This window comes from Xenopus tropicalis, chromosome 9 (genome assembly GCF_000004195.4).
Source record: "Xenopus tropicalis strain Nigerian chromosome 9, UCB_Xtro_10.0, whole genome shotgun sequence".
NCBI lineage: Eukaryota > Metazoa > Chordata > Amphibia > Anura > Pipidae > Xenopus > Xenopus tropicalis.
In genome coordinates, this window is record NC_030685.2 from 12,368,899 (window position 1) to 12,396,679 (window position 27,781).

At 43.4% G+C, this 27,781-nt stretch overlaps 1 protein-coding gene across 1 annotated transcript; it reads left to right on the forward strand.

The window, feature by feature from the left end:
* The first annotated feature begins 241 nt into the window (after positions 1-241).
* Positions 242-27,468, forward strand: LOC101731775 (integrin alpha-D). Its single transcript, XM_004918150.4, has 30 exons — positions 242-363; positions 10,438-10,540; positions 10,733-10,836; positions 11,780-11,850; positions 11,949-12,063; positions 12,289-12,419; positions 13,589-13,734; positions 14,495-14,645; positions 14,836-14,986; positions 15,731-15,804; positions 15,910-16,039; positions 16,386-16,519; positions 17,141-17,284; positions 17,439-17,672; positions 17,830-17,960; positions 18,189-18,343; positions 18,798-18,949; positions 19,035-19,139; positions 19,299-19,372; positions 19,733-19,874; positions 20,240-20,332; positions 20,735-20,814; positions 20,926-21,009; positions 21,933-22,014; positions 22,450-22,557; positions 23,375-23,470; positions 23,941-24,054; positions 24,227-24,331; positions 25,563-25,673; positions 25,758-27,468. The coding sequence occupies exons 1-30, from the start codon at positions 327-329 to the stop codon at positions 25,878-25,880; spliced, it is 3,480 nt and encodes a 1,159-aa protein (XP_004918207.2). The 5' UTR covers positions 242-326; the 3' UTR covers positions 25,881-27,468.
* The last annotated feature ends 313 nt before the right edge of the window (positions 27,469-27,781 follow it).

The following is a 27,781-nucleotide window of genomic DNA, read 5'->3' on the forward strand; positions in this document are numbered from 1 at the left end:
ACAAGTAACGCTGTATAAATAAATATATACACACATACAATGTTGAAGCTTCTTATGCTGGAAAGGAAATATGAACTCTATAAATAGTGTAACTGGAGAAATATGTTATGTATAAAAGTGTCAGTGAGATGTGGCCCCGGTGCTACAGAGGGGAAGGAAAGGAGGGAGGTTTGTGGGTTTGCGGAATATAAAGGCACCACTGACAAGCCCAGAAGTTGCGACATCCACAAGGATTGTATTAAAGTGACACTCAGATAATCAACGTCTGCAGTCATTTAGGAATATATTGTCCAGCGACAGTGCTCCCCGGGCACCGGCTGATTCTCATGGCTCCATCTGTACTCGGGCTGCTTCTCATCTTGGGTAAGTGCTCCCCACCCTCCCGTTATGCAATAGGATTTATAGTGTTTATACAATGGAGGCACCATTTCATTTGTTATTACCAGAAAATGTATGACCGAATAACCATGGGTTGGCATCTGGTACATACAACACACCTCCATCTGTTGATTAATATGTCCACATATGATTTTTTCATAGAAGGTTGACCCAAACTGGGGTACACAACCACACCCTCCATCTGTTGGTTAAGATCTCCCTATAGGTTTTTTACATAGAAGGTTGACCCAAACTGGGGTACACAACCACACCCTCTTTGCCTTTGAAATGGACTGTGCACCAGATGCATCTTCGAATGTTGTCTACTGTTAGTGGTTGAATCTTTTTGAATTGCTGCTGGGTCAGCAACCCTAGGGTTAATTCCTTAAGCCGGTGATCCCCAACCAATGGCCCAGGGGGCAACATGTTGCTCATTTCATTTGTTATTACCAGAAAATGTATGACCGAATAACCATGGGTTGGAATATGGTACACACAATACACCTCCATCTGTTGGTTAAGATCTCCCTATAGGTTTTTTCATAGAAGGTTGACCCCAACTGAGGTACACAACACACCCTCCATCTGTTGGTTAAGATGTTCCTATAGGTTTTTTTCATAGAAGGTTGACCCAAACTGGGGTACACAACACACCCTCCATCTGTTGGTTAAAATGTCCCTATAGGTTTTTTCATAGAAGGTTGACCCAAACTGGGGTACACAACACACCCTCCATCTATTGGTTAAGATCTCCCTATAGGTTTTTTACATAGAAGGTTAACCCAAACTGGGGTACACAACCACACCCTCTTTGCCTTTGAAATAAACTGTGCACCCGTTGCATCTTCTAATGCTGCCTACTGTTAGTGGTTGAATCTTCTTGAATTGCTGCTGGGTCAGCAACCCTAGGGTTAATTCCTTAAGCCGGTGATCCCCAACCAGTGGCCCGGTGGGGCAACTTGTTGCTCATTTCATTTGTTATTACCAGAAAATGTATGACCGAATAACCATGGGTTTGAATCTGGTACACACAATACACCTCCATCTGTTGGTTAAAATGTCCCTATAGATTTTTTCATAGAAGGTTGACCCAAACTGGGGTACACAACACACCCTCCATCTATTGGTTAAGATCTCCCTATAGGTTTTTTACATAGAAGGTTGACCCAAACTGGGGTACACAACCACACCCTCTTTGCCTTTGAAATGGACTGTGCACCAGATGCATCTTCTAATGTTGTCTACTGTTAGTGGTTGAATCTTCTTGAATTCCTGCCGGATCAGCAACCCTAGGATTAATTAAGCCGGAGATCCCCAAACAATGGCCATGGTGGGGCAACATGTTGCTCACCAACCCCATTGATGTTGCTCCCGGGGGCTTCAAAGTAGGTGCCATTTTTGCATTTCTGGCCTGGAGACAAGTTTTGGAAGCCCAGAGTCACAGTTTTACTCCAAGCAGAGCCTCCTGCAGGCCACATGGGGCTACCAATAGCCAATCACAGTCCTTGTTTAGCATCTCCAAAGAACTTTTTTCAAGCTTGTGTTGCTCACCAACACTTTTTGAGGGTGGCTGATGATTAACAAAAGTGGGGACCTCCAAAAAGAAGCTTCCTGCATTGGGTACACCCTTTCCCCCAACTGTTATAGAAAATGGAAGTTACAGATATTGATTAAATGTCCCCATACACCATGTCGCCAAGCGAACGGATCTTCTCCCGATATCCCCCACCTACGGGTGGGCGATATCGGGAGAATCCAGGGTAATTCGATCATTTGGCCCTGGGGCCAAACGATCGAATTATAACGGTAGGTATAGGAAAAGTCGGTCCAGGGAACAACGAGCCGATGCAGTCACTGATCCAACTAGATTTTCTAACATGCTCGATCGAGATCTGGCCGATTTGTGGCCAGATATCAGTCAGGAAGGCCCGTCGGTAGTGCCCATACACGGGCCAATTAGCTGCCGAGCCAGTCCAAGGGACCGATATCGGCAGCTACTATCGGCCCATGTATGGGGACCTTTAGATTTTAATCTTGACCGGGCTAGGAAAGGTTAAGGCTGGGCATGTTAGGGCAATGGGTGTGGTTAGGGGGCTCAAGAAATGGGTCCTTCCGGATCTGGTTCCCTCTCCATTTTTTGGGGGGCAGTAAGGAGAACTCCAATTAATGCTCAAGGAAGAGAGACAGAGAGCTTTGCCCACAAGGGCTTCCAGTCTAAGGGACAAGGACATGGACAAACTACAGACAAATGGGAGACTCTGTAGCACAGACGTGTAGGAATATGCCACCCTGCCATGTCATTCTGAGTCAGAGGAAAGTGAAGCAATATAAAAGTGTTTCAAAAGTGAAATGGAGAAGAAGTCACATTAGAGATTACAGAGGCGTTAAGAACCGTGACTTAAAGGAAAACTATACCCCCCGGGTGAATAGTTAAGCAACAGTAGGTAGTTTCTTTTATATTAAGTGGCCTATTGAAAAGTCTCACCAAACTAGAATATATATATCAGTAAATATTGCCCTTTTACATCCTTTACCTTGAGCCGCCATTTTGTGATGGGCTGTGTGCTCCCTCAGAGATCAGCTGACAGGAAGTGATGCAGCTCTAACTGTAACAGGAAGTAGTGTGGGAGCAAAAGGCAGAACTCTGTCCATTCATTGGCTGATGGGGCCAAGCATGTATGTGTGCCTTGGCTTGTTTGTGTGCACTGTGAATCGTGTGATCTCCGGGGCTGCACTTAGTACAGGTACATGGGATCCATTATCCAGAAAGCTCTGAATTACTGAAAGCCTGTCTCTCATAGACTCAATTTTAATAAAATAATTCAAAAATTTTAAAACTGATTCCCTTTTCTCTGTAATAATAAAACAGTACCTGTACTTGATCCCAACTAAGATATAATTACCCCTTATTGGGGCAGAACAGCCCTATTGGGTTTATTTCATGGTTAAATGATTCCCTTTTCTCTGTAATAATAAAACAGTACCTGTACTTGATCCCAACTAAGATATAATTACCCCTTATTGGGGGCAGAACAGCCCTATTGGGTTTATTTCATGGTTAAATGATTCCCTTTTCTCTGTAATAATAAAACAGTACCTGTACTTGATCCCAACTAAGATATAATTACCCCTTATTGGGGGCAGAACAGCCCTATTGGGTTTATTTAATGGTTAAATGATTCCCTTTTCTCTGTAATAATAAAACAGTACCTGTACTTGATCCCAACTAAGATATAATTACCCCTTATTGGGGGCAGAACAGCCCTATTGGGTTTATTTCATGGTTAAATGATTCCCTTTTCTCTGTAATAATAAACCATATGTGACATAATAAGGGTGTGGCCAGAGGTCTTGATTGCATCTGTAATGCATTATGGGTACAGTTTAAATGCGGTGTGAGTAAGAGTTTTTGGTTAGGGAGAATGTGGCAAGTAAAAGAAAGGGTTAAGTGCTAAAAATAACATCCCAGCAGAACCCCATGAGATAGGAGGGACAGTGATGTGGTTTAGAGTCACCACAAATACAGCTGTGGCCACTGGAGCGATAAATGTCTCAAACTCTGGGCTGAAAGCGCCTATTTATAGAGCATAGATACGGTATTAGCAGCAAACAAAGCTTTTACACTTTTGTACTGGTGCAGTTGTCAGTGGCATCCAATCAAATTTTCCAGTAGACATTTCAACGCTAACTGCTTATTGGTTGGCAAATGGACTGGCGCATTTTAGTCATCTATATGTCTGCTCAACCTGCTCTGAGGAATTGCATGGAGGACTTCAAGATACCACCAGCCTGGATCTGCCAATAGACTCTACTGACTAGTGCCAAGCAAACTAATGTATATGCTGTGGGATAGCAGGTATAGTAGGGAGAGATGGTGCCTATAGTAGCAGTGGGGGGATAATAACCTCTGGGAAGGGACTGGGGCTGTGGGATAGCAGGTATAGTAGGGAGAGATGGTGCCTATAGTAGCAGTGGGGGGATAATAGCCTCTGGGAAGGGACTGGGGCTGTGGGATAGCAGGTATAGTAGGGAGAGATGGTGCCTATAGTAGCAGTGGGGGGATAATAGCCTCTGGGAAGGGACTGGGGCTGTGGGATAGCAGGTATAGTAGGGAGAGATGGTGCCTATAGTAGCAGTGGGGGGATAATAGCCTCTGGGAAGGGACTGGGGCTGTGGGATAGCAGGTATAGTAGGGAGAGATGGTGCCTATAGTAGCAGTGGGGGATAATAGCCTCTGGGAAGGGACTGGGGCTGTGGGATAGCAGGTATAGTAGGGAGAGATGGTGCCTATAGTAGCAGTGGGGGATAATAGCCTCTGGGAAGGGACTGGGGCTGTGGGATAGCAGGTATAGTAGGGAGAGATGGTGCCTATAGTAGCAGTGGGGGGGATAATAGCCTCTGGGAAGGGACTGCAGCTGTGGGATAGCAGGTATAGTAGGGAGAGATGGTGCCTATAGTAGCAGTGGGGGATAATAGCCTCTGGGAAGGGACTGGGGCTGTGGGATAGCAGGTATAGTAGGGAGAGATGGTGCCTATAGTAGCAGTGGGGGGATAATAGCCTCTGGGAAGGGACTGGGGCTGTGGGATAGCAGGTATAGTAGGGAGAGGTGGTGCCTATAGCAGCAGTGGGGGGATAATAGCCTCTGGGAAGGGACTGGGGCTGTGGGATAGCAGGTATAGTAGGGAGAGATGGTGCCTATAGTAGCAGTGGGGGATAATAGCCTCTGGGAAGGGACTGGGGCTGTGGGATAGCAGGTATAGTAGGGAGAGATGGTGCCTATAGTAGCAGTGGGGGGATAATAGCCTCTGGGAAGGGACTGGGGCTGTGGGATAGCAGGTATAGTAGGGAGAGATGGTGCCTATAGTAGCAGTGGGGGATAATAGCCTCTGGGAAGGGACTGGGGCTGTGAGATAGCAGGTATAGTAGGGAGAGATGGTGCCTATAGTAGCAGTGGGGGGATAATAGCCTCTGGGAAGGGACTGGGGCTGTGGGATAGCAGGTATAGTAGGGAGAGATGGTGCCTATAGTAGCAGTGGGGGGATAATAGCCTCTGGGAAGGGACTGTGGCTGTGGGATAGCAGGTATAGTAGGGAGAGATGGTGCCTATAGTAGCAGTGGGGGATAATAGCCTCTGGGAAGGGACTGGGGCTGTGAGATAGCAGGTATAGTAGGGAGAGATGGTGCCTATAGTAACAGTGGGGGGATAATAGCCTCTGGGAAGGGACTGGGGCTGTGGGATAGCAGGTATAGTAGGGAGAGATGGTGCCTATAGTAGCAGTGGGGGGATAATAGCCTCTGGGAAGGGACTGGGGCTGTGGGATAGCAGGTATAGTAGGGAGAGATGGTGCCTATAGTAGCAGTGGGGGGATAATAGCCTCTGGGAAGGGACTGGGGCTGTGGGATAGCAGGTATAGTAGGGAGAGATGGTGCCTATAGTAGCAGTGGGGGGGATAATAGCCTCTGGGAAGGGACTGGGGCTGTGGGATAGCAGGTATAGTAGGGAGAGATGGTGCCTATAGTAGCAGTGGGGGGATAATAGCCTCTGGGAAGGGACTGGGGCTGTGGGATAGCAGGTATAGTAGGGAGAGATGGTGCCTATAGTAGCAGTGGGGGGATAATAGCCTCTGGGAAGGGACTGGGGCTGTGGGATAGCAGGTATAGTAGGGAGAGATGGTGCCTATAGTAGCAGTGGGGGGATAATAGCCTCTGGGAAGGGACTGGGGCTGTGGGATAGCAGGTATAGTAGGGAGAGATGGTGCCTATAGTAGCAGTGGGGGGATAATAGCCTCTGGGAAGGGACTGTGGCTCTGTATAGCAGCAGGTATAGTAGTGAGAGATTTATGTTTTATGCACTTCAATACAGAGCTTTGTGTTGCCAGTTTTGCAATTGAAACTGTCGGTGCAGTTGCACTAAACATGATGTAACTTATTTAGCAATTTCCAGAAGGAAATGAAAGCTTAAAACGAAAGAATGTAAATTGCCCAGCCTTCCCTGGATCAGCCTGAAATATATTACTGTAGTACTGACTGACTGACCACCATAAACTCCCTTACAGGGCTGTATGCCACATGTATGGCCTTTAGCTTACTGCCGTCATTAGTATATTCAGCATACAGTTCCATTATGGGCTCTGTGCCCAATATATTAGCTAATTGTAAGTTATTATTGATTAGGATGGCCATCATTTTGGCCCCACACACATGCCCATCAGTTGCCAACTTTGCCAAGATAGACTTAATACAGAAATTAGTAGTTTGGTCTCCGTTGACCAGTTTAGCAACCCATTGGCCCATAGAGTCACCTAATCATTATGTAACGTGACCAATTGAATAATAGATTCATATTACATATGTTGTTTTCAAAGAGTCCCAGTGCATAGTCTATTTGTTGGTCTGAGGGTCAAGAATAAGGACAATGATTACTGGTTAATTGGCTCCTGATAAAATTCTGTTTCACCGTTCCTATTAACAGTTTTAAAATATAGTTGGTGGGAGTTAGCCAAAAGAGCATTAGTGAGGTTAGGAACTTATGTTGGGGTTCAGACTGTACTTGATCCCAACTAAGATATAATTACCCCTTATTGGGGGCAGAACAGCCCTATTGGGTTTATTTCATGGTTAAATGATTCCCTTTTCTCTGTAATAATAAAACAGTACCTGTACTTGATCCCAACTAAGATATAATTACCCCTTATTGGGGCAGAACAGCCCTATTGGGTTTATTTAATGGTTAAATGATTCCCTTTTCTCTGTAATAATAAAACAGTACCTGTATTTGATCCCAACTAAGATATAATTACCCCTTATTGGGGCAGAACAGCCCTATTGGGTTTATTTAATGGTTAAATGATTCCCTTTTCTCTGTAATAATAAAACAGTACCTGTACTTGATCCCAACTAAGATATAATTACCCCTTATTGGGGGCAAAACATTCCTATTGGGTTTAATTACTGTTTACATAATTTTTTTAGTAGATTTGAGATAGGAGATCCAAATTAAGGAAAGACCCCTTATCCAGAAAACACCAGGTCCCAAGCATTCTTGATAAAGGGTCCTATATGTATAGACATCTAAGCCTTTCATGAAGGGAATCCGCCATCAACCCTCACCTACCTCATGATGTAGAACCGTTTGGTTTCTCACGGTTTGGATTAAGTTAATCAGAAAATAAAGGTGTGGCCTCTTGTCCCTTATTTCTCTGTGAAACAAAGTTCCCCATTACTTGTTTATAATGTATTTGCCGTGAGTAATCAGGCCCCAGTGCAAGCTTCTCTTCACCAGAAAAAAAACAACCACAACTTCCCCAATGGTTTAATCCATCCCCTTTACCAGTTTAGTTGCAGTCTCTGCACTTTTCCCAGCTCATAACCATCAGAGTTGGACTGAAGAAGCTGCTCGGATGAGTAGTGAAACGTCATTTACAAACCTGGGGGTGCAAGTGCAAGAGCACTAAGGGGTGCGAGAGTGCCCCCCTTAACTCTTATTGAACAGCACTTGCACCTACAGGGTTGTTGCTCTCTACATGGAGCACCAGATTGCAACGTGTTTGCACTTTGGGTGGGGCATTTGGAATGCACCCTACTGACTAACACTGTTATCCAAAATATTCTCAATTAATATGTTCCCCACCACAATCCCATTTAGTGTATAATTAGCCTTCATGTTATTTTGTTGCCAAGTGTATAACCTTTCATTCATCACTACTTTACCAGTCTAGTCCTTCCTCTTGGGCAGTGCTGTCCAACTGGCGGCCCGCGACCCCCCTCTGTGTGGCCCCCCACCTGTCTGGCTGCTTTGATGGCTTACCTTTGAGTAAGCATTAAATGGTATCAGTACTGAGATTAACTGGCCCCCTGCATGCAGTGGCGTAGCGTGGGCTTTCGTCGCCTGGGGCCGACCGGAAATTTGCCGCCCCTCTATTTAGTTATTCTTAAAAAAAATAGACAAAATAAAAAAAGCAGCATTAAATTTTTTTTTTTTTTTTTGATTGAATTTGAAATGCGGTGCGCATGTCATAATTGTCAAAAGTGGATTCAGCTGTGTGTCTGTGGCTGCCCATGGTGGCAGGGCCGCCATCAGAAATCACGGGGCCCCTCCCATCAGTACAGGACACACAGACATAAAAAGTATTAGGGTCACCCTACCACAGTGCCCCCTAACACTATGCTGGCCAGGCCCCCCTAATGCTATTCTGGCCACGGTCCCCCCATACAACTGCCCCATAGACAGTACCCCCATACACAGTGCCCCCAATTGCCCCATACACAGTGCCCCCCACACACATTGCCTCCAATTGCCCATAGAAAGTGCCCCAATTTGCCCATAGACAGTGCCTCCAATTGCCCCATACACAGTGTCCCCATAGACAGCCCCCTCCACACAGTGCCCCCAATTGCCCTTAGACAGTGCCCCCAATAGGAAGTGCCCCCATACACAGTGCCCCAATTTCCCCATACACAGTTCCCCCATAGACAGTACCCCCCAAAGACCTTGCCCCCCCCCACAGAAAGTGCCCCCATACACAGTGCCCCAATTGCCCCATACACAGTTCCCCCAATAGAAAGTGCCCCCATACACAGTGCCCCCAATTTCCCCATACAAAGTGCCCCCAATAGGAAGTGCCCCCATACACAGTGCCCCAATTGCCCCATACACAGTGTCCCCATAGACAATACCCCCCAAAGACCTTGCCCCCCAATAGAAAGTGCCCTCATACACAGAGCCCCAATTTCCCCATACACAGTGCCCCCAATAGAAAGTGCCCCCATACACAATACCCCACAAAGACCTGGCCCCCCCCATGGAAAGTGCCCCAATTTCCCCATAGACAGTAGCCCCCACACAGTGCCCCCAATTTCCCCCATAGTACATACCCCCAACAGACCATCAGCGGCGGCTCCTTCTCTCTTACAGGCAACAGGCGCTTCTATAAGGTTGCGCCTCGTCGCTGACGTGTGACGTCATACGCACGGGCGCAACCTTATAAAAGGGCCTGTTGCCTGTAAGAGAGAAGGAGCCGCCGCCGCCCCTTCTGATACGCCGCCCGGGGCCATGGCCCCCTCGGCACCCCCCTCGCTACGCCACTGCCTGCATGGTTCTCACCTCAGATTCAGGCTGTAATCCCCCTGTATTGTTTAAATATGTAATCCTTGTGTTTTTCACACCTTTTAATACCTGCATTGTTCAACCCCTGCAGTGTTCCCACCTCAGGCTCAGGCTGTAATCACCCCCATTGTTCACTTCTTCACACCTCAGACATAGGTACTGTAGGCAGAGTATGGCACATACAGCCAGCATAGGGCAGGTAGAGTATGGCACACACAGGCAGCATAGGTCAGGAAGGGTATGGCACACACAGGAAGGGTAGGGCAAGCAGAGTATGGCACACAGAGGCAGCAAAGGGAAGGCAGAGTATGGCACACACAGGCAGGGTAGAGCAGGCAGAGTATGGCACACACAGACAGCATAGGACAGGCAGAGTGCTGCCTGTGTGTGCCATACTCTGCTTGCCCTATGCTGCTTGTGGGAGGTGAACCTGGCAGGGGTTTGTTGTGGGAGTTTGTTAGCAGTTGGAAATAGCCATTAAATGGTCCCTAAGGTGTGTAATTATGTACTGGGGGTTGCTCTGCTATCCACAGGGGAGGAGGAGGCATATAGAATTTAAGGGTATATCTTAATATGACATAATTCTTTCACATATGAATGATGGTTGATATCCCCACAGTAAGCACCAAGCATTTGGGATTTTGCTGTGCTACCACCATTGTGATAAAATAGGTGTGGTTTGAAGGGGGTGTGGTTTCAAAAAGGGGAGTGGTCAAAACTGGCTTCCATTAGCGGCCCTCCACTATGTATGCTAGAGAAATTCCGGCCCTCGGCACCGTAGAAGTTGGACAGCACTGCTCTTGGGTAAGGATTGCATTGACTGATTTTATTATATCTAGGGGCACCCAAGGCTATTCGCTGGTACAAACTACGCTATTAGCTACGCAAATTACTGAAAAGATGGTAACCCCACTTTTTTCCAATAACCTAACGTTGGTCTGATTTCTTACAGAACTGTCCACCGTTGGTGGCTTCTTTGTGGACACTGATAATCCCATAATCTTCCAGAATACTGCCAATAGCTTTGGGTACCAGGTTGTTCAGCTGAATCAGGGGTGAGTGAATACACTTTTAGACTGCCCTTCCCTAATGGAGCAAGGCTCATTACATGCCTTCTATTTGCAAATACATTGTAGTAATGTTCTATAGCCTATCTAGGTACATATAGACACAACTGTGTCTTCCATCTCCCATGTCTTCACTTTCAACCAATAACTTTGCCTTTATAGTTCATCTTTTCATTCCAGGGTTATCGTAAGTGCTCCACTTCACCAAGATGGAACCAATAAAACTGGAGTGTTATATCGCTGCAACCCTGCCACTACAGCATGCCAGCCAATCAGCATTAATGGTATTGTTCAGCCCATATTTCTTGTTTCTATATACACTTCAAGTGTTTAAGCTCTACAATGAGTGCTAGAAAGGGTCAGAATGGAAAGAGAGAAAATATGGGGAGAAGGGATGCAGGAGAATGTATGTATAGACGGTGGTTTAGTAGAGTTCAGATCCAACTGGTGGTCTGTTGTTACCAAAGAATTAGCAGGAGTTCATACAGAGCATCCACCTAATGTTATTGCTTGGTGGTTATGACTTCTACTTACTAGATACATATTTGATGTATCATGGTCACCTTAAGTAGGTCACCTTAAGTAGACCAGAAGTGCACAAAGACACTTGTAAGGATCTATATCATGATTATCTTGACTAGTGATGAGCGAATCTGTCCCATTTCGCTGAAAAATGCGCAAATCTTTCAAAAAATTTGTGAAAGGGCGAAAAATTCGCGAAACGACGAAAATGTTGAGCATCAAAAAAATTGTTGACCGCGGCTATTTTGTCACCCACGGCTATTCTTTTGTCGTCTGTCGCTATTGTTTTGTTGCGAGGCTATTGTTTTGTCGCAAAGCTATTCTTTTGTCGCGCAGCTATTCTTTTATCACCCAAGGCTATTCTTTTGTCGCCCGAGGTTATTCTTTTGTCACCCGCGGCTATTCTTTTGTCGCCCGCGGCTATTCTTTTGTCGCGCAGCTATTCTTTTGTCGCCCGTGACTATTCTTTTGTCGCCCGCAGCTATTCTTTTGTCGCCTGCGGCTATTCTTTTGTGGCCCGCGGCTATTCTTTTGTCACGCAGCTATTCTTTTGTCGCCTGCGGCTATTCTTTTGTCGCCCACGGCTATTCTTTTGTCGCGCGGCTATTCTTTTTACGCGGGCGACAATTTTTAGACGCGAATCCATGCCTGCCAAAACATTTCACTCATCACTAATCTTGACTGTATTGATTCCCTGTATTTCAGGCTCTCCTGAGGATTTTAACACATCGCTAGGACTCTCTTTGGCAGTTGATGAAAAGAATTCCCAGCTGTTGGTATGTATTCTTGGCACCATGGGAAATCCACTGATTGCACTGCCCTCCTCACTGTGCAACAATTTATGGAAGTTTTTTTTTCATTTTGAACCTTTCAGGCATGTGGCCCGACCCTAAAGAGAACCTGTGGACAAAATGTCTACGTGAATGGACATTGTTACCAGCTGAACACTGAGATGCAAGTGCAGGAAACCTTACCTCCCTCTCTGCCAGGTTATTTATTTGCCCTTTACACACAGTTATCTACACAGGCACAGTGAGCTCTACTGCCACCCAATTCCAGAGTGACCAGAAAGGTCACATTTTGTAGTGGATTCTATGGTAGTCTTGGTGGCCCTCGACCTAATAAGAAATGATCATACACAATTCCACACTGTATTACCTTGTTTTCTCTCCATACCTGACCTCAGTATCTTCCCATCTTCCCTGTATCTATAGAGTGCAATGTGCGCAGCCTTGACATCGTCTTCCTCGTTGATGGCTCCGGGAGCATTAAAACATGGGAGTTCAGAATAATGCTGACATTTGTATCCAGAGTAATTGCCCAGTTTAATGAATCTGATGCACTGGTAAGTGTGTTTGCACGTGCATACAGTATGTAAATATAACACATTTTATTTCTCCCCATTTTTCAAGATATTAGCACTTTTACACTGCAAATAAAATGACTAGTGAAGAGCAAATCTGTCCCATTTGGCTTTGCTGCAAACATTCGCGAAACTGCGGCGATGCCACCTAGAACACTATATTTATTCTGCAGAAAGCTTTACCATACCTGATTAAAGAGCCCTAGAAGCTCCCTCTGATAGCAGCTGCCATTTTAGCTTGGTCTTGGTAGCTTCCTGCTGCAGTTATACCCGTTATAGTTCAGATCACATATTCCTAGGGGAGGAGGAGTGAGTCCTTATGCATTCTTATAGGAGGGGGAGCAGGAGAAGGGAGGGGGAGAGAGGAAAGAACTGAGCAGACTCAAGCCCCAAACCTGAAGGAGCCCTAAAGGAGAGGAAGTCTGATACCGAAGAACATGTTCCCAAAAAAGGAGACAATAAATCCTGTGTTTCTTTTGATAGAGGACTCTGTGAGTGCTTATGGCTGTATTTACATAGACCTTTCTGATAAAGCTTACTTAGTTTTTACCTTTCCTTCTCCTTTTAAAAGCAACATCAGAAGACTTTCCTCTTCTTCTGGAATTTTCTCCAGACTTCCCTCTTCTTCTTCTGAATGTGTTTTTCCCCAACTGTCAAACCAGTTGGAACAACTGGCCAGCGGATGGAAATAATGGTGATCTATCCATGCAGTGCCCACAGACATCATCCTATCAGGAACAAAATCTGTGCCATTTTTGGCCCCATCCTGTATACCCTTTATGCCCCTTTATACTTTTGCGATACCCCTGCTCTACTGGGCTTCTGTTAAGATGCTTAGGGGTTGTCAAACATCATCAACCACAAAGAAGCTTCTTATTATAAACATTCTGCATATTTTGAGTCAACCCCTAGGCCAATGGTAAATGACAGCAGCCCGGAGCATGTCTTGGGAATCAGCAGAAAAGAAGATGGGGGCTACTGGGGGCATCTTCAGAGGCACAGATCTAGATGGACGTGGTCAACTTGGGCTGAAAGCATTGTATGGTTCAACCATGACCTCTATTTTCAAAGTTTTTCAGTTCTATTAATTGCTATTACCACCTCTTTATTTTTTTTGCACAACCTTACAATCCTATTGGCTCTCTCCCCAGTTTGCTCTCATGCAGTACTCCACTATCTTTGAGACACATTTTGATTTCACCGACTTTTCGGAAACCAGAGATAAGACCACACTGACAAACAACGTCAGACAACAGAGAGGGCAAACATTTACTGCCACTGCCATCAAGAAAGTGCTGTAAGTGTTGTTCATGGTCTATAAAGAAGCTCATTATGATGACATATGTTTAGTGGGAAGCACAGTAGCAATAGCTTCCATGATTCCACGTGGTCTTTGTGGGGGCCAGTAAATATGGCAGACATTTGAAAGTTGCAAGGGGGGGGGGCTCAGGAGTGTAGGGGGGACAGTAGAGTAATTTTAATATATCTTGGTAAAATGGGTCAACTTACCAATGTTTTGAGGCCCTAAATTAAATTTGCTGTGGGGCCTAAGAACATCCAACTATGCCACTGCTTAGAAACCAAGTAAAACTATTCCAAAATTCCAAAACCATAGGAATTTGGTTGTCTCCATGCTGATAGTGGGAATGTTTCCCACTAGATGTTGGAACACTGGTGGTGGAATTTACCCCCATTCATATATAAGAGGTTGGCACTGATGTGATGGATCAGGCCTGGCTCACATACATGTTCCAATTTGTCCCACATGTGTTGAGGTCAGTGTTCTGTGCATGCCAGAAAGGTCCTACTTAGATATATGGTATAATCCAATAATACCAATAATTGGTACAACCTTTTGAAGTCTATTCCTAACTAAATTTACCATTAACCATAACATGTCCCCCTGTTCTTTCTTCCCACTCCTTCCCCATTCCTGTGTTCTCTGTAGAAGATATTATTTTTAATCACACCCACATATCTCCGACTCCTCATTTAGGAATTGTGTGCAGAATATTATCATTAGCAACAAGGACTTAAGCAATTTTTATATTCCACAGGGAAGAACTCTTTACTCCTGAAAGTGGCTCTCGGCCTGGATCCCAAAAGATACTCATTGTGATAACAGATGGACGGAAAAATGATAACATTGAATATGATGGTCCCATTGCAGAAGCTGAACGCCAAGGGGTCCTGCGCTTTGCTATTGGGGTAAAGTCAGTATAGGAAAGTAAAATTTTACCCAAGGAAATCTGCAAACCAAAAAAATTATTTTTAAAAAAGAAACCGATTGGACATAATTGTATTGAAGCTATAATACAAATGGCCTTGGCCATACCGATCCTAATAGTCTCTGATAATGGTCCACACACCTCATACAATGTCTTCTGAATCACTGCAGGTTGGAAATGCTTTTACCACATCTAATGCGCTGGAAGAGCTGAGCAGCATTGCATCCAAACCGACTGCTGACCATGTGTTCCAAGTCAGTGACTTCTCTGCCCTCAGTCAGTTCCAGAAGCAACTGCAGGACAAGATATTTGCTATCGAAGGTGCCACAAAGCTGAATGAAAAACACATAGCTATCTAGTGTTGAAATACTCATTAGGAACAGTAAGCTCTTGCTTAGGAACATGTAAAGGGTTCCAGACTTTTTAGGGACAATGCATCTTCTTTGAGACCCAAAATAATTTTACATAGTCATAGTTCCAAGAATATAGGGCAGCCAAAGAGTGTTTGCCCCCAAATCTCACTCTAATAGACCTTCTAGATGGGTTTATAGGAGTATCAAACGAAGCATATATGTACTTTTACCATATTTCACTCTACAGTAAGTAGCCTTTAGTTTGTGGTCTTCAGCTCAACAGTTTGTGAACCAATGTCCTAAAGTCATGAATCTCCTACCCAAACTGGAATCTAATCCATACAAATTCTTCCCTTGGGCCTTACCCCTCATGCCTTTAGCTGATGGGTAGGGAGTCCATATAAAATATGGTCACTGTATTTGTTTAAACATGTCTCTATGCAGTCTTGTTCCATTTTCCCAAATATAATTATTTCCTTTCTTTGGCTTAAGGCATAGGTCATCTGCTTGGTCAAAATAGCCTCAAAGGTTTTTCCAAAGAAACATCTTTTTGCTCATAGCCTGTACAAAGATATACCACCAAACTATGCCAGCCAAAGTATTCAACTGTACTAAGCACAATTCTGCTGCCCAAAACTCATCCATTCTCTTAAAAAGGACTGATGTACCTCTTCTATGTTCTGCTGACAAGTTCCATGTTCCTCTGTTCCAGGTACACAGGTACAGACCGGTAGTGCCTTCCAGCTGGAGATGTCTCAGGATGGGTTCAGCTCCTTTATAACATCTGTAAGTTATTAAAATTATCTTTATGAGCCCTTCCTCCTTGCACTCCTGCTAAAGACCTATATGGTGACAGCAGATAGCCTCTTTACCCTTAATGTTTCTTGCCAGGATGGCTCAATGCTAGGAATGGTTGGGGCATATGACTGGTCTGGTGGTGTTTCCATTTTCAAGAATGGGAAGGAAAGTATCTGGATAAATGGAACTCAGGAGAAAGGAGACATGAAAGCAGCCTACTTAGGTTAGTGCAAGAGACATCTGCCAGTGGGTGGATATGAGTTTTTGTAGAATATATTGTATTTCCATGTGGCATACACAATCTGTGGCCCTCTAGTAGTTGCTGATATATAACCTCATTTAGCAACACCAAGTTAGGAAGGAAGGCTGGGACCTGTACTTCAACAACATGGAGATGGTAACAGTTTTGGATCCAAGCCTCATTGTTAATGCAAAGATATTACCTATATTTTGGGGTTCAACATCATCAACATCATCTCCCTCCTTAGCTCAAAGCATGGTTAAGTAAGTAAGTAAATGAAGTGTATATTGAGTCTCTCTGCTGTGTCTTACATGACTCTTATCTCTAGGGTACGCAATGCAGCCCTTGACAAAGAATGTGATCGCTGTTGGTGCCCCAAGATACCAACACACCGGAAGTGTCCATATCTATATGAAGAGCTCCTCCAACTGGAACCAAAAATTTGCTATTGTGGGAGAGCAGGTAACACGTTGAGAGTATACTTGACGGAAGAGTGTCAAAAAGAGACAAAAGTAGTATTGAAACTGGGGTATAGGCAGTGGTGGAATACAGGTGGCTTTGGGGATGTGATAATAAAGGGTGCAAAACCAGGGGCAGTCTTTTTGAGCTTATTGGTAGATGAAAATAAAAATGGGGAATGTCTAATGGAAAAGGTACAAATTGGCACCCCAGAGAAAGATGAATGAGTGGATGCAACTTAAGGTGGCCATACACGGGATTTACTTTTTTAGCGAGGTCGCCAAGTAAGCAGATCTTCTCCCGATATGCCCACCTAAAGGTGGGCCATATCAGACTAATACAATCGTTTGGCCCTAGTGCAGCGGGCATAGGTGCTGTTGGATCAGGAACCTCATCACAAGACGATGCAGTCCTCGATCTGACAGAAAATCAAACCTCTCCAATCGAGGTCAGGTAGGCCCGTCGGGGGTGCCCATACATGGGCAGATAAGCTGCTGAATTGGTCTAAAGGACCCTAATTGGCAGCTAGAATCGGCCCGTGTATGGCAAACTTTAATTTTGACATATGACATAAGACAAATGTCTTTTTCTTTTTATATTCCTAAAATATAATTTGCCTTTCAGATTGGTTCATACTTTGGCTCAGTGTTGAGTGGAGGCTCTATCAACTCAGATCCTGCCAAGCTTCTCCTCCTGGTGGGTGCACCAACCTATTATGCCCCTGCTTCCCCTGGGGGGCGGGTGTATCTGTGTCCAATCGACAGCAAGGTAAGGTTGGCTAAGTTTATCATTGGCAGAAAATAATTGAAGCAGCCTAGGATAAAGAAACTGTCTAGAAATAATGATAAAATGCAAAGATATGCTGGATAATGAGTAGCTGTTTCAAAATATTGTGATTTTTTTTCCATGTGAATATCCATAGGTTTTAAAGAAAGTAGAGAGTTTGGCACTTGCCTCCCTTGTGTGCCCCACAACTCTGCAAGGTGACCCAACTCAATACCTCGGCCATTTTGGTTCCACCATTTCCATCCTACCTGATTTGACTGGAGACCAAATGAATGACCTGGCAATAGGGGCCCCATTTGAGGACCAAAACCGAGGAGCAGTATACATATTCCCAGGACAGAGGGGGGGCTTTAGAGATTCCTATCTCCAGGTAAAGCAACATGCTCAGCATAGCATCTTCTATGTTCAATGGTTGTTACCACACCCAACTTCTTAAGAATAAATAAACCCTTATTTTTTACCTTCAGCCTCCACTGCTTAAGTGTCACTCTTTATCATGGCTTCCATTCCCTACTTTTCTTTCATAGCGTATCACAAGCAATCAGGTCTCTAGAGGTCTAATGTTCTTTGGAAGATCATTGAGTGGAAATCTAGACATGACTAAGGATGGGCTACCTGACTTAACCATTGGAGGTGAAGGGAGAGTACTCATACTCAGGTGAGTGAAGAGTGAGATGTGGGACCAAAACTAATATATCTTCTGAGAACTCACATTCAAGGTCCCTATCTCTACCATTCTACCATATCTCCAAGTAGAATCTTATCCATCAATTGTTACTTATTACTTCATTTCAGATTTCTTCTCAATAGTCACAATATTGACCTGTAGTGTTTCTTTGAGTTCTGGTGTGACTTTATGTACTGTAAGAGAATCATATTTTAACAGGTCTCGACCTGTGCTTGGAGTCTCTGTGGCCATGAGATTCACACCCGGTAATATCCGCTTGGCTTTCTTTGAGTGTCCAAATCCCACTGAGAAAGGAGCAGCAGCAACAATAACAGTCTGTTTGACAACTAGGAAGAGAAGCACCGGAGACAATGGTGAGATGTCGGCATAGGAATGAAGAGAAAGGGGTTGGAAGTTTGATATTTCCAAGGGGTGATAGGGTAATATAAACCAAGAATAAAGAATTTACAAATAAGAGGAGTGAGTAAGGTGATGAAGATAGGTCTATGTTATAGACCAACCGCTTCTAAGCAACTTCACTGTTGCGCTTATTAACCCAGGGTATAGATTCTCACCAAGTTGAGTTTTTGTTGAGAATGGGTCACAGAGATTTTAATTGACTTCTGCTTGAGAGACCATATTTCTAGCCGTGTACCTGCCCATTTCTGCAAGAGAACTTTCCCTAGGTATTCAGTAGCTCATCGTTTGACTACTCCATCTTGCATGTTTTGTGTTCGAATGGAGATTTTTGGGCTCATGGAGAGTCCCACAAAGTAATAAATTAAACAAGAGGTCAGCTTTCCTGGTTTACTGTTTTTCTTACGCCAGGAGAAGTCTCTGCCCAGCTGACATACACTCTCCTGCTGGATGCTAGACGCTCTACAAGTCGCGCCATCTTTGATGGCACAGGACGCTCAAAAAGTCAAACTGTACAGCTAAGAGAGGGGACTATGTGTGAGAACCATTCCTTCAAACTCCCTGTGAGTAATCTTAATATAGACCTCTATACAGGCAGTAGACAGATCAATGCCCCACTCATATTAACAATATGTCTATATCTTTAAGGAATGCGTTGAAGACTCTCTGACCCCCGTCAGGGTTGCTCTTAATTTCACCCTCTCTGGCGTTCCCGTCTTGAGTGAAGATTCACCTACCAACGTTTCAAACCAGGTATTAGCCTCAAACCTTGGTAGGGTAGGAAAATTGAATAGAACCCTAATACATATTTGGGAATTAGTGTGTAGACATCATCAGTGGTCATCAAGTGGTATCTGAGGCCCAGTGCTGCCGACCACATACATACTCAATGGTAAATATTGTATCCCACAGATTTCATTTCAGAAGAACTGTGGGAGCGACGATATTTGTCAGGATGATCTGAGGATCACCACAGGGTTTGGAGAGTAAGTGAACTCATTCTTCTCTTTTGCCAGGCAATTCAGAAGTCTCTGTAATCCCATAGTGAGAAGCAAAGGCTTCATCTTCATTACCTGAATCCTCCTGGAGTTTTTTGGCTGGAATGTGAGCTGTTGAAGTTCTGGAGGTCTTTAGATTGGCATTTGCACTATAAATGGCTTTCTAAACCCGCCTAAAGTCTACTTTCTACTATATCTTCTTTCTTAGTTTGCCAATTTAGAATACTGTGCTCTTCCTGACTCTATCTTAAGTCTTTAGTCCCTGCTGCTCCCCACAAAGAATTATCGTTTAGCTTCTAGCCATCATATATATTGTTGCGGCAGCTTCTTTTGTTTATGTATTTACAGTTTGAGGAACCTAGTGGTGGGGGTAGCTACTGAAGTCAACGTGACAGTCTCAGTGCAGAATCATGGGGAGGAGTCATACTACTCTCGCGCTGCTATCAGCCATCCCTCGGGCTTGTCTTATCGAAGGGTCGTTGTTGTTCAGGTAAAGAGTATATTTTTCTGCTTATGTCTCTGCCTGTTTGATGGAGTCATTTGAAGGTTCTTTATGGGTAATTGAGTCATAATCGATGAGTCTCAAAGTTGAGCTATGGTCATAAGGCAAAAAAGACTCTAAGGGGTCTATTCTTTTCATTAATCTTTATTTATTCTTCTTCCAGAGCTGTTTCTGATTCTTTTCTTTTTCCTTTTGTAGATTGTAATGGGCCATTTTGCCCTTATGTTATTCATCATGCTTGCTAAAGAAGCCTAGTGGTCTTGCCATTGTGTCATCTCATAGAGTTCTGTTATTTTCTAGTTGTCTTAATTGTTTTACTTGGTAATTTAGTTTTTTTTTTACATTGTTGGCAGAGCAACAGGCGTACCTCTGTCGTATGTTCAGTCCTGAATGGTGAGATGGTGACTTGTGGCATCAACAACCCTCTACTGCGACCCAACACTTCGGTGAGAGAAATAAACAATAGCAGTTAAGCCAAGTAGAATCCAATCAACATTGGAACAGTCAAGCTAGATGTTAGAAATATGAATTCAGATGAAGGTTCTTTATGGGTAATTAAGTCATAATCGATGAGTCTCAAAGTTGAGCTATGGTCGTAAGGCAAAAAAGACTCAGTGAAGCTCAAACTTTCACACAATTTTTACACATTGATCTACTTAAATGTAAAGAAACCTACCTCTAATGGCCGCCTGGGTGGAGTGGATTAGGCTGCCAGGCATTATGAGTATCTTCATTGCACAAACACATACCAGAACCTTACCTCATGAATGGGATACATGGCAGAACATTGTAGAACTTTACAGACCCATCCAATACCTTCACTCTCAGGCAGTGTGTCTCTCTTTCAGGTGATCTTCATAGTCAGTTTTCATGTCCCTTCCAACGTTGATCTGGGAAGCGCTATGATGGTTTCAGCCAATGTCACCAGGTAACCAATATCTGATTGGATACAGATTATGGATAGGCCATGTTTCTAATAGAACGTAAGTGTCAGTATATATATTTTACTAGTAGGATTTAACTTTGCCTTTTCTCACAGTGATAACGATGGAGTGCCTAATGACCAAATGAGATCTTCAGCCCAACTAAAAGTTCTGTATGGAGTCTATGTGACTGTCTCCAGGTACTGAATCTTTGATAGGGTTTTAATGATTGAAAACATAGGCAGAGAATAAAGAAAAATGTAGGGAGTTTGAGCTCCCACAAAAAGAGACAAAATGCTATATATTCGTTAATAAATAATTATTAGTTATTTAGTGGAAACCCTTCTGTTTTTACCCTTCTCCTCCCAATCTCCTGTTCAGTTATGTGCTTTTTGAGTATTGGAGAACTTTTAGATAATAGAAATAGATCCCTGATATGAATGGAAATGGCAGAGATGACAATATTGGGAGAAAGGCCTAGATGGATGAGCTAGAGGAATATGGCGAAGACCCATTAGCTGGAGGGAAATGAGGACAGGTGGTCAAATTATTGGAAATGGTTGATGAAATTTGAAGTAGTGATGAGCGAATTGTTTCGTGAAATTTCTGTGAAAATTTGCCACGGAAAAATTTGTCGTGCAGATTTTTTTTTGTCACGCATCAAATTGGGCACGGTTGCGTCAAAATTGGTCGCTGTCGCGTCAAAAAAGCACGGGCGACAAAATTATAACCACAGGCGACAAAACATAGATGCGGGTGACAAAAAAGAGGTGGGTGACAAAAAAAATTGTGCGACAAATGCGTTTCACGATTTTTTTTTGCTGTTTCGCGAACTTTATGGCGAAGAGAAACGGGACAGATTCGCTCATCACTAATTTGAAGCACATCGGGATCCAGTCCCCATGACTGACATTTGGGGATATAAGTAATTAACTACTAATACTGAAAACTATTTGATAATATTTGGGCAAGTAATGGCCCAGGACACTTTACTGTAGAAGGGAGAAAAAAGGTGTGGCTTGGACTAAGGTGGGTGTGGTCAGTTCAGCATGAACTCACCTCATCCCTGTTGTTTTTTTTTATTTATTTTTGCTAAAATAACAAACTTTCCATGTTCTTTCAGTGTTGAAGAATCTACCAAATACACAAACTTCTCCTCTGACAGTGCCGCAAACGATATTCGCGATGTGCAGCACATATACAGGGTGAGAGGGTTTGTACCCAACATGGCACACGCTCACGCTAATACAAATACTGTTAGTTTTGTTATGGGTCTGAATAGAGATGAAATAGTTTGAAAGCAAAGATCTGATTGGATGCTATTATCACCTAAATGAGCCTTTGTTCTTGTAGCCCATAGCAACTAATTAGCAGTTACCTTGTCTACTGTTAGAAAGCAAATATCCGATTCGTTGCTACAGGTTACAAGACCTAGATTAAGTTAATTGTAACTTCCTGACCTATACAGAAGGTAACATCTAAGCCAAGATGTTAAATCCATAGACGTTGGCTTACCTACCCACTAGCTTTATATATCTTTAATTTATATACATACAAGTGCAGTGGCGGGGTAATAATATGGGTATTATGGGTAATTATAACTGTATCCATACAGTCAATGTATAATTTCTCCCCTGTAGGTGTTGAACTTGGGCCAACGGCCTCTACCTCTTTCAGTTATCTTCATGGTCCCTGTGAAGCTAAAGGAGATTCCTGTGTGGGAGAAAACAAATATCACGTTCTCAGGGGTATGTAAAGGGTCATTAATATGAAATCTTTGTATATTGTAATCTACACCCCCTACCTTTGGAAAAGCCCCTATTTGTAGACCTGAAAAGGTCTGGGCTTATATAAAAGCAGGTATTCAGCTTAAGCAAGTACCTGCAAACTGTGTGCTACAATAGTATAGAAAGAGTCATGTGTGTAATACCAGGTGGATATATACAGGTATGGGATCCCTTATCCAGAAACCCATTATCCAGAAAGCTCCGAATGACAGAATGCCCCTCTCCCATAGACTCCATTTTAATCAAATAATTCAGAATTTTTAAACTGATTTCCTTTTTCTCTATAGTAATAAAACAGTAACTGTACTTGATCCCAACTAAGATATAATTACCCCTTATTGGGGGCAGAACAGCCCTATTGGGTTTATTTCATGGTTAAATGATTCCCTTTTCTCTGTAATAATAAAACAGTACCTGTACTTGATCCCAACTAAGATATAATTACCCCTTATTGGGGGCAGAACAGCCCTATTGGGTTTTATTAATGTTTTACTGATTTTTTAGTAGATTTTTTGGAGATCCAAATTACGGAAAGACCCCTTATCCGGAATACCCTTGGTCCCAAGCATTCTGGATAATGTGTCCTATACTGTACTGTATATTTTATTCTACATGTTTGGGCCTTGGGTAGAAAGAGATTCTTGTCATGGGACTCTTTGAGGCCAAAAGTGGCTAAAGAGTGCATAGTTTTCTAGAAGAAGAAGATAATTATAGAAGGGTAATGGAATCCATTTTATAGTGATTAGTTGACTTTTATCCCAATTCTCCCTCTTTTTAGGCAGAACTTGCCAATGGAACCATTGAATGTACCAACATTGTGCTGGCTCCAAAAACAGAGAATGCTGAGGAGCGCCTGAAATCCCGTGCTGTTCTGGTATGTAGAGATTAGAATCTAAGGTCCTTACTGTCTCTCTGGAAGGACCTGATCCAACTAAGTCCAGCTGGTCCTCTGCTTATTTGTCCATATTTTTTGAGCCTCAGTAATGTATCCAAGCCTTACTAAGACGAAGACTAATTCCTTTTTGTGCTATCTGGATCTTCTCACACTTGTTGTGCTAGGTTCTCCAGAAGCACCTTAGCCATTTTAATGTCTTCTAAACTTTCTCAGGAACTATTCCTGGATGTTTCCTTGCGACTTCTCTCCAGACTATGCTCTTCCTTCAGGATTATTATGGTCCTTCAGGATTATCATCTACTCATGGCCCGTCATCTGGTGTTTTTCACTATGACCACCAAGCTTCTCCTTTCCATATCATATACTAGTAAATCATACTTTTGTTCAAGCACCCCTTCCCCTTGACTTCTGAACTAACTAGTCTGTGTGCTCCAACCAATTTATTTCAGGATTGTGAAGTGATGACTTGTGTCCAGTATGTGTGTAACATCTCCAGTTTGGACATCATGGAGTCAGTGCAGTTTATGATCAGCGGACAAGTGACCAAAGAATGGACCACTCTCGTAAGTGTCCCCAACACATTATGTTTTATATAAATAATGGACCATGTGAGCTTTGGAGGCCCTGTCTCCATATTTCCAACTCATGCCAGCCTTCAGTGTGTTGATCAGTTTTAAAATTGCCCTTTCTGAGTGTCTACTTACTACTACTTATGTACTTTGTCTTTCTCCTCAGACAGCGCAGCAGAAGGTGTCGCTCCAGAGTTCTGCAGAACTCGTGTTTGATTCGGAGAAGTATCAGCACATTTTGGAACAGAACCAGCCTTTCATCATGACCCAGGTACAGGGTGTCCATCTGATGCATTTCTATGGAAAAATTAACTAATTGCTACATTTTTTGTCTTTGGATAAGTAATACTTGGGTTAATGCTTTTTTTTCCTGCTGCAAACAGCTTACTAGTCTGCAAAGACTGATTTCTAACCTGCTGTTTTCCAGTCTAGAGAAGTAATGTGGTTTGGAATTATTAACCGTGATAGTTGCCCTAGTACTACACCTTCTAAGCTTTATGGCACCAAGGCTCACCCCTGTTACATGCTGAAATACAGGAACCCGATTGTAACCTACCTGTCTCTTTCCCTGTCTGGCACTGAACTATCAGACAGGTACTGGATATATGAAGGTACCTGGGAATATGAAGGTACCTGAGACTGCAGTTACAGTTCAGCTGTTGGTAGGAAGAGAAGGGATTGACGGGCAAGATGGCCACCAACAACTTCATGTCCCTAGGTTGACTAGTCCTACTTTTTTGAAATAATAGGGCTTGCTCAGGGGAGTGGGCAAACTGTATGGAAAGTAACCAAGAATGAGGTGTAATGCACTCTGGGAACCCTCAAGCCAACAAAAAATTCAATTACAAGTTGAAAAAAAATTATGAAAAATCATCTTGCAAAGCCTTACATTATTAAATTTTTTGTTGGCTTGAGTTCTTGGTTACTTTCCATACAGTTTTCCCACTCCCCTGAGCTGAGGGGCTGGAGCACCTGGGCCACCCCTTCACTTTGGTGAGTTTTTACTTTAATGTCTGAATTTGTATATACATACAGGACAGACTTTTCCAAGCCCTATTATATCAATAAAGTAGGACTAGTCAACCTAGGGACATGACGTTGTTGGTGGTCAGCTTGCCCGTCAATCCCCTCTCTTCCTACCAACAGCTGAACTGTAACTGCAGTCCCAGGTACCTTCATATTCCTTGTACCTGTCTGATAGTTCAGTGCCAGACATGGAAAGAGACAGGTAGGTTACAATCGGGTTCCTGTATTTCATTTTTCGTTGGCCTGCTTGTATATAGACCCCAAGGGCCATGTAAGTTTTGGAGGCCCTGTTTCCGTATTTCCAACTCAAGCCTGCTTTCAATGTGTTGCTGCAACTTTGGTCCAACTGAGTGATTACACACAGGACCCACATCCAACTTCATTGGAAGTCTATGGTCTGAAAGAGCATAGAAAATGGATTCAGATTTTTGGTGTTTACCAAAATTTAACCAATTGTTGATCCTTTTTTCCCTTAGATCCAGACGGTGCTGGAGGTGAACACAGAGTACAACTACCTGCCTGTGATTGCTGGGAGCAGTGTGGGGGGGTTGGTGCTTCTGGCTCTGATCACCGCTGGGTTGTACAAGGTAAGTGGTTGTATAGGGGGTTACATTTCTATGGGTCATTCTTATACTTAAATCTGTATTATCATTTTCTCCTCCTGTCTGCAGGCGGGGTTCTTTAAGCGTCAGTACAAAGACATGATGGAAACACCTGATGGAACAACTGAGGGACAGAATGGACCTGCTGGAGACTCACAGAATCCCAATGAAGGAGGGGGATCAGGAGAATGAGCTCTCATCTCAAAGTTCATACCAATGCATGGAGAGCTATGAGCACCTAAAAGGACCATCATGGAGGCTCATGGACTTATGAACTTACTTTCAAATTTTTATTTCCAGTTATAAATAAGAAATCAAGAAATTGTAGTTCAGCTATCAGATATTTATCCCACAAGTGGCTTTAGATGGTACATTGGCTGACAGCTTTGACTTGTCTGAGCTGGCAGCCTGTTGGTTTGTGTATGGCCACAGTTGCCACTGTCTGGGGCTTGTCTAGATCTAACTGAGCTAAGCAAAAAATTCTAATGGTCAACAACCACATTGTATCCTGGGTGTGGTCCTAGGCAGTCGTTCTATGTTGACACTTGGGTAGGGCCAAGATATTTAGAACCTGGTCAGACATGAAGAACATTACCAGTATGGCCAACTTTAGAATACTACTCTACTCTACACTTCATCCCACCCTTACTATCAGGTAGGGTTGGTGATTTTGTGTATTAAGGCTTGAATAAGATTTAAGGATCCAAGACCAAGAATGGAAAAGGCAAATCCCAGACAGGATCTGCAAGAAATCTATGTACCGTCACCACATCTGAATATATCCAATTCCAGAAGAGGCCAATACTGCGGCCAGAACATAAGCTAAACACCGGATACCCACTGGATGAAAGTGGTAGCTGATGGACCTATCCAAGGCACTTTTTCCAATTGGCCTTCATTTTTTTTTATATTTCATGTGTTTTAAACTATTTTTCTTCCAATGTTGCCCCTTTTCAGCCTGACAATGGAAATGTTGATTCTACGGGTCAACACCAGAGTCCGAGGCTACAGCTCTGTTCAGGCCCTCTGCTCTTCATCTTCCATTCTAAAATCCAAGTAATGATTCTAAAACTACCATAAATAATTGAATATTGTCTAAGAATGGTCACTTTTAGCTGAACTACCCTTACTAGATGCCTTCAAACAGCGTCTCCAAGTCTAGTAAAGAGCGATCTGTAGAAGCCCCTAAAAAAACTCTACCATGGTGGAAACCACAGAGGCCTATATGTGCTGTAGACCACCTTCTGAATCTGAACTGTACACATAACAAGAAAACTATACTTTAGTGCCCCAAATTCTACTTCTGCCAGTAGATATATGAACAAGAAGAACTTCTATAATGTAAGACAATGGCTTCCTTGACATTTAGGGGGATTTCTGTCATATCATTTCATGACTGTATTGTTCCACACTTCCCCAATAAGAAAGATGTTGCAAAATATGGAATATGCTAAAAATGACTCCCCTCTGTTGAGTCATGCTGAGAGTCCCAAAAACAGTTCAACCCATGGCACTGCAAGCTATGGACACCAAGGGCATATGACTTATATCCTATCTCAAACGCCAAAGACGGTCAACCAAATTACCCCACATGTAAATGTAAAGTCTCTCCGTTTCATCAACTAAAAGATTCCTTGCGTTTGACCCTTCCTCCCCTTCCATTATTGTGAAAAATATAACCACTTCCCCTTTAACTACCCCGGCCTATCATCTTCTGACCTTTCCAACCCTGAGTTTCACCCTGTTACTCAATGAAATACAGAAATCCCATTGTATCCTACCTGTCTCTTTTACTGTCTGAAAGATATCAGGGAGCTACTAAGGTAGCTGGGGTTGGAGTGGGTTGATTGCAGCCTGGTGGGTCACCAACAGTTACTAACAATACCCCTAATCCAATTTGTTTAGTCATATATTGAATAAATAATGGGGTTGGACAAGCCTTCTTGTACATAGAGACCCTGAGGGCTATGAGAGTTTAGGAGGCCCTGTCTCCATACTTCTCACACATGTCAGCCTTCAATGTTTTGCCCAATTGAACATAACGGATTACAAACAGGACCAACATGGTGCCTGTAGTGCTATGTGTGTATAAA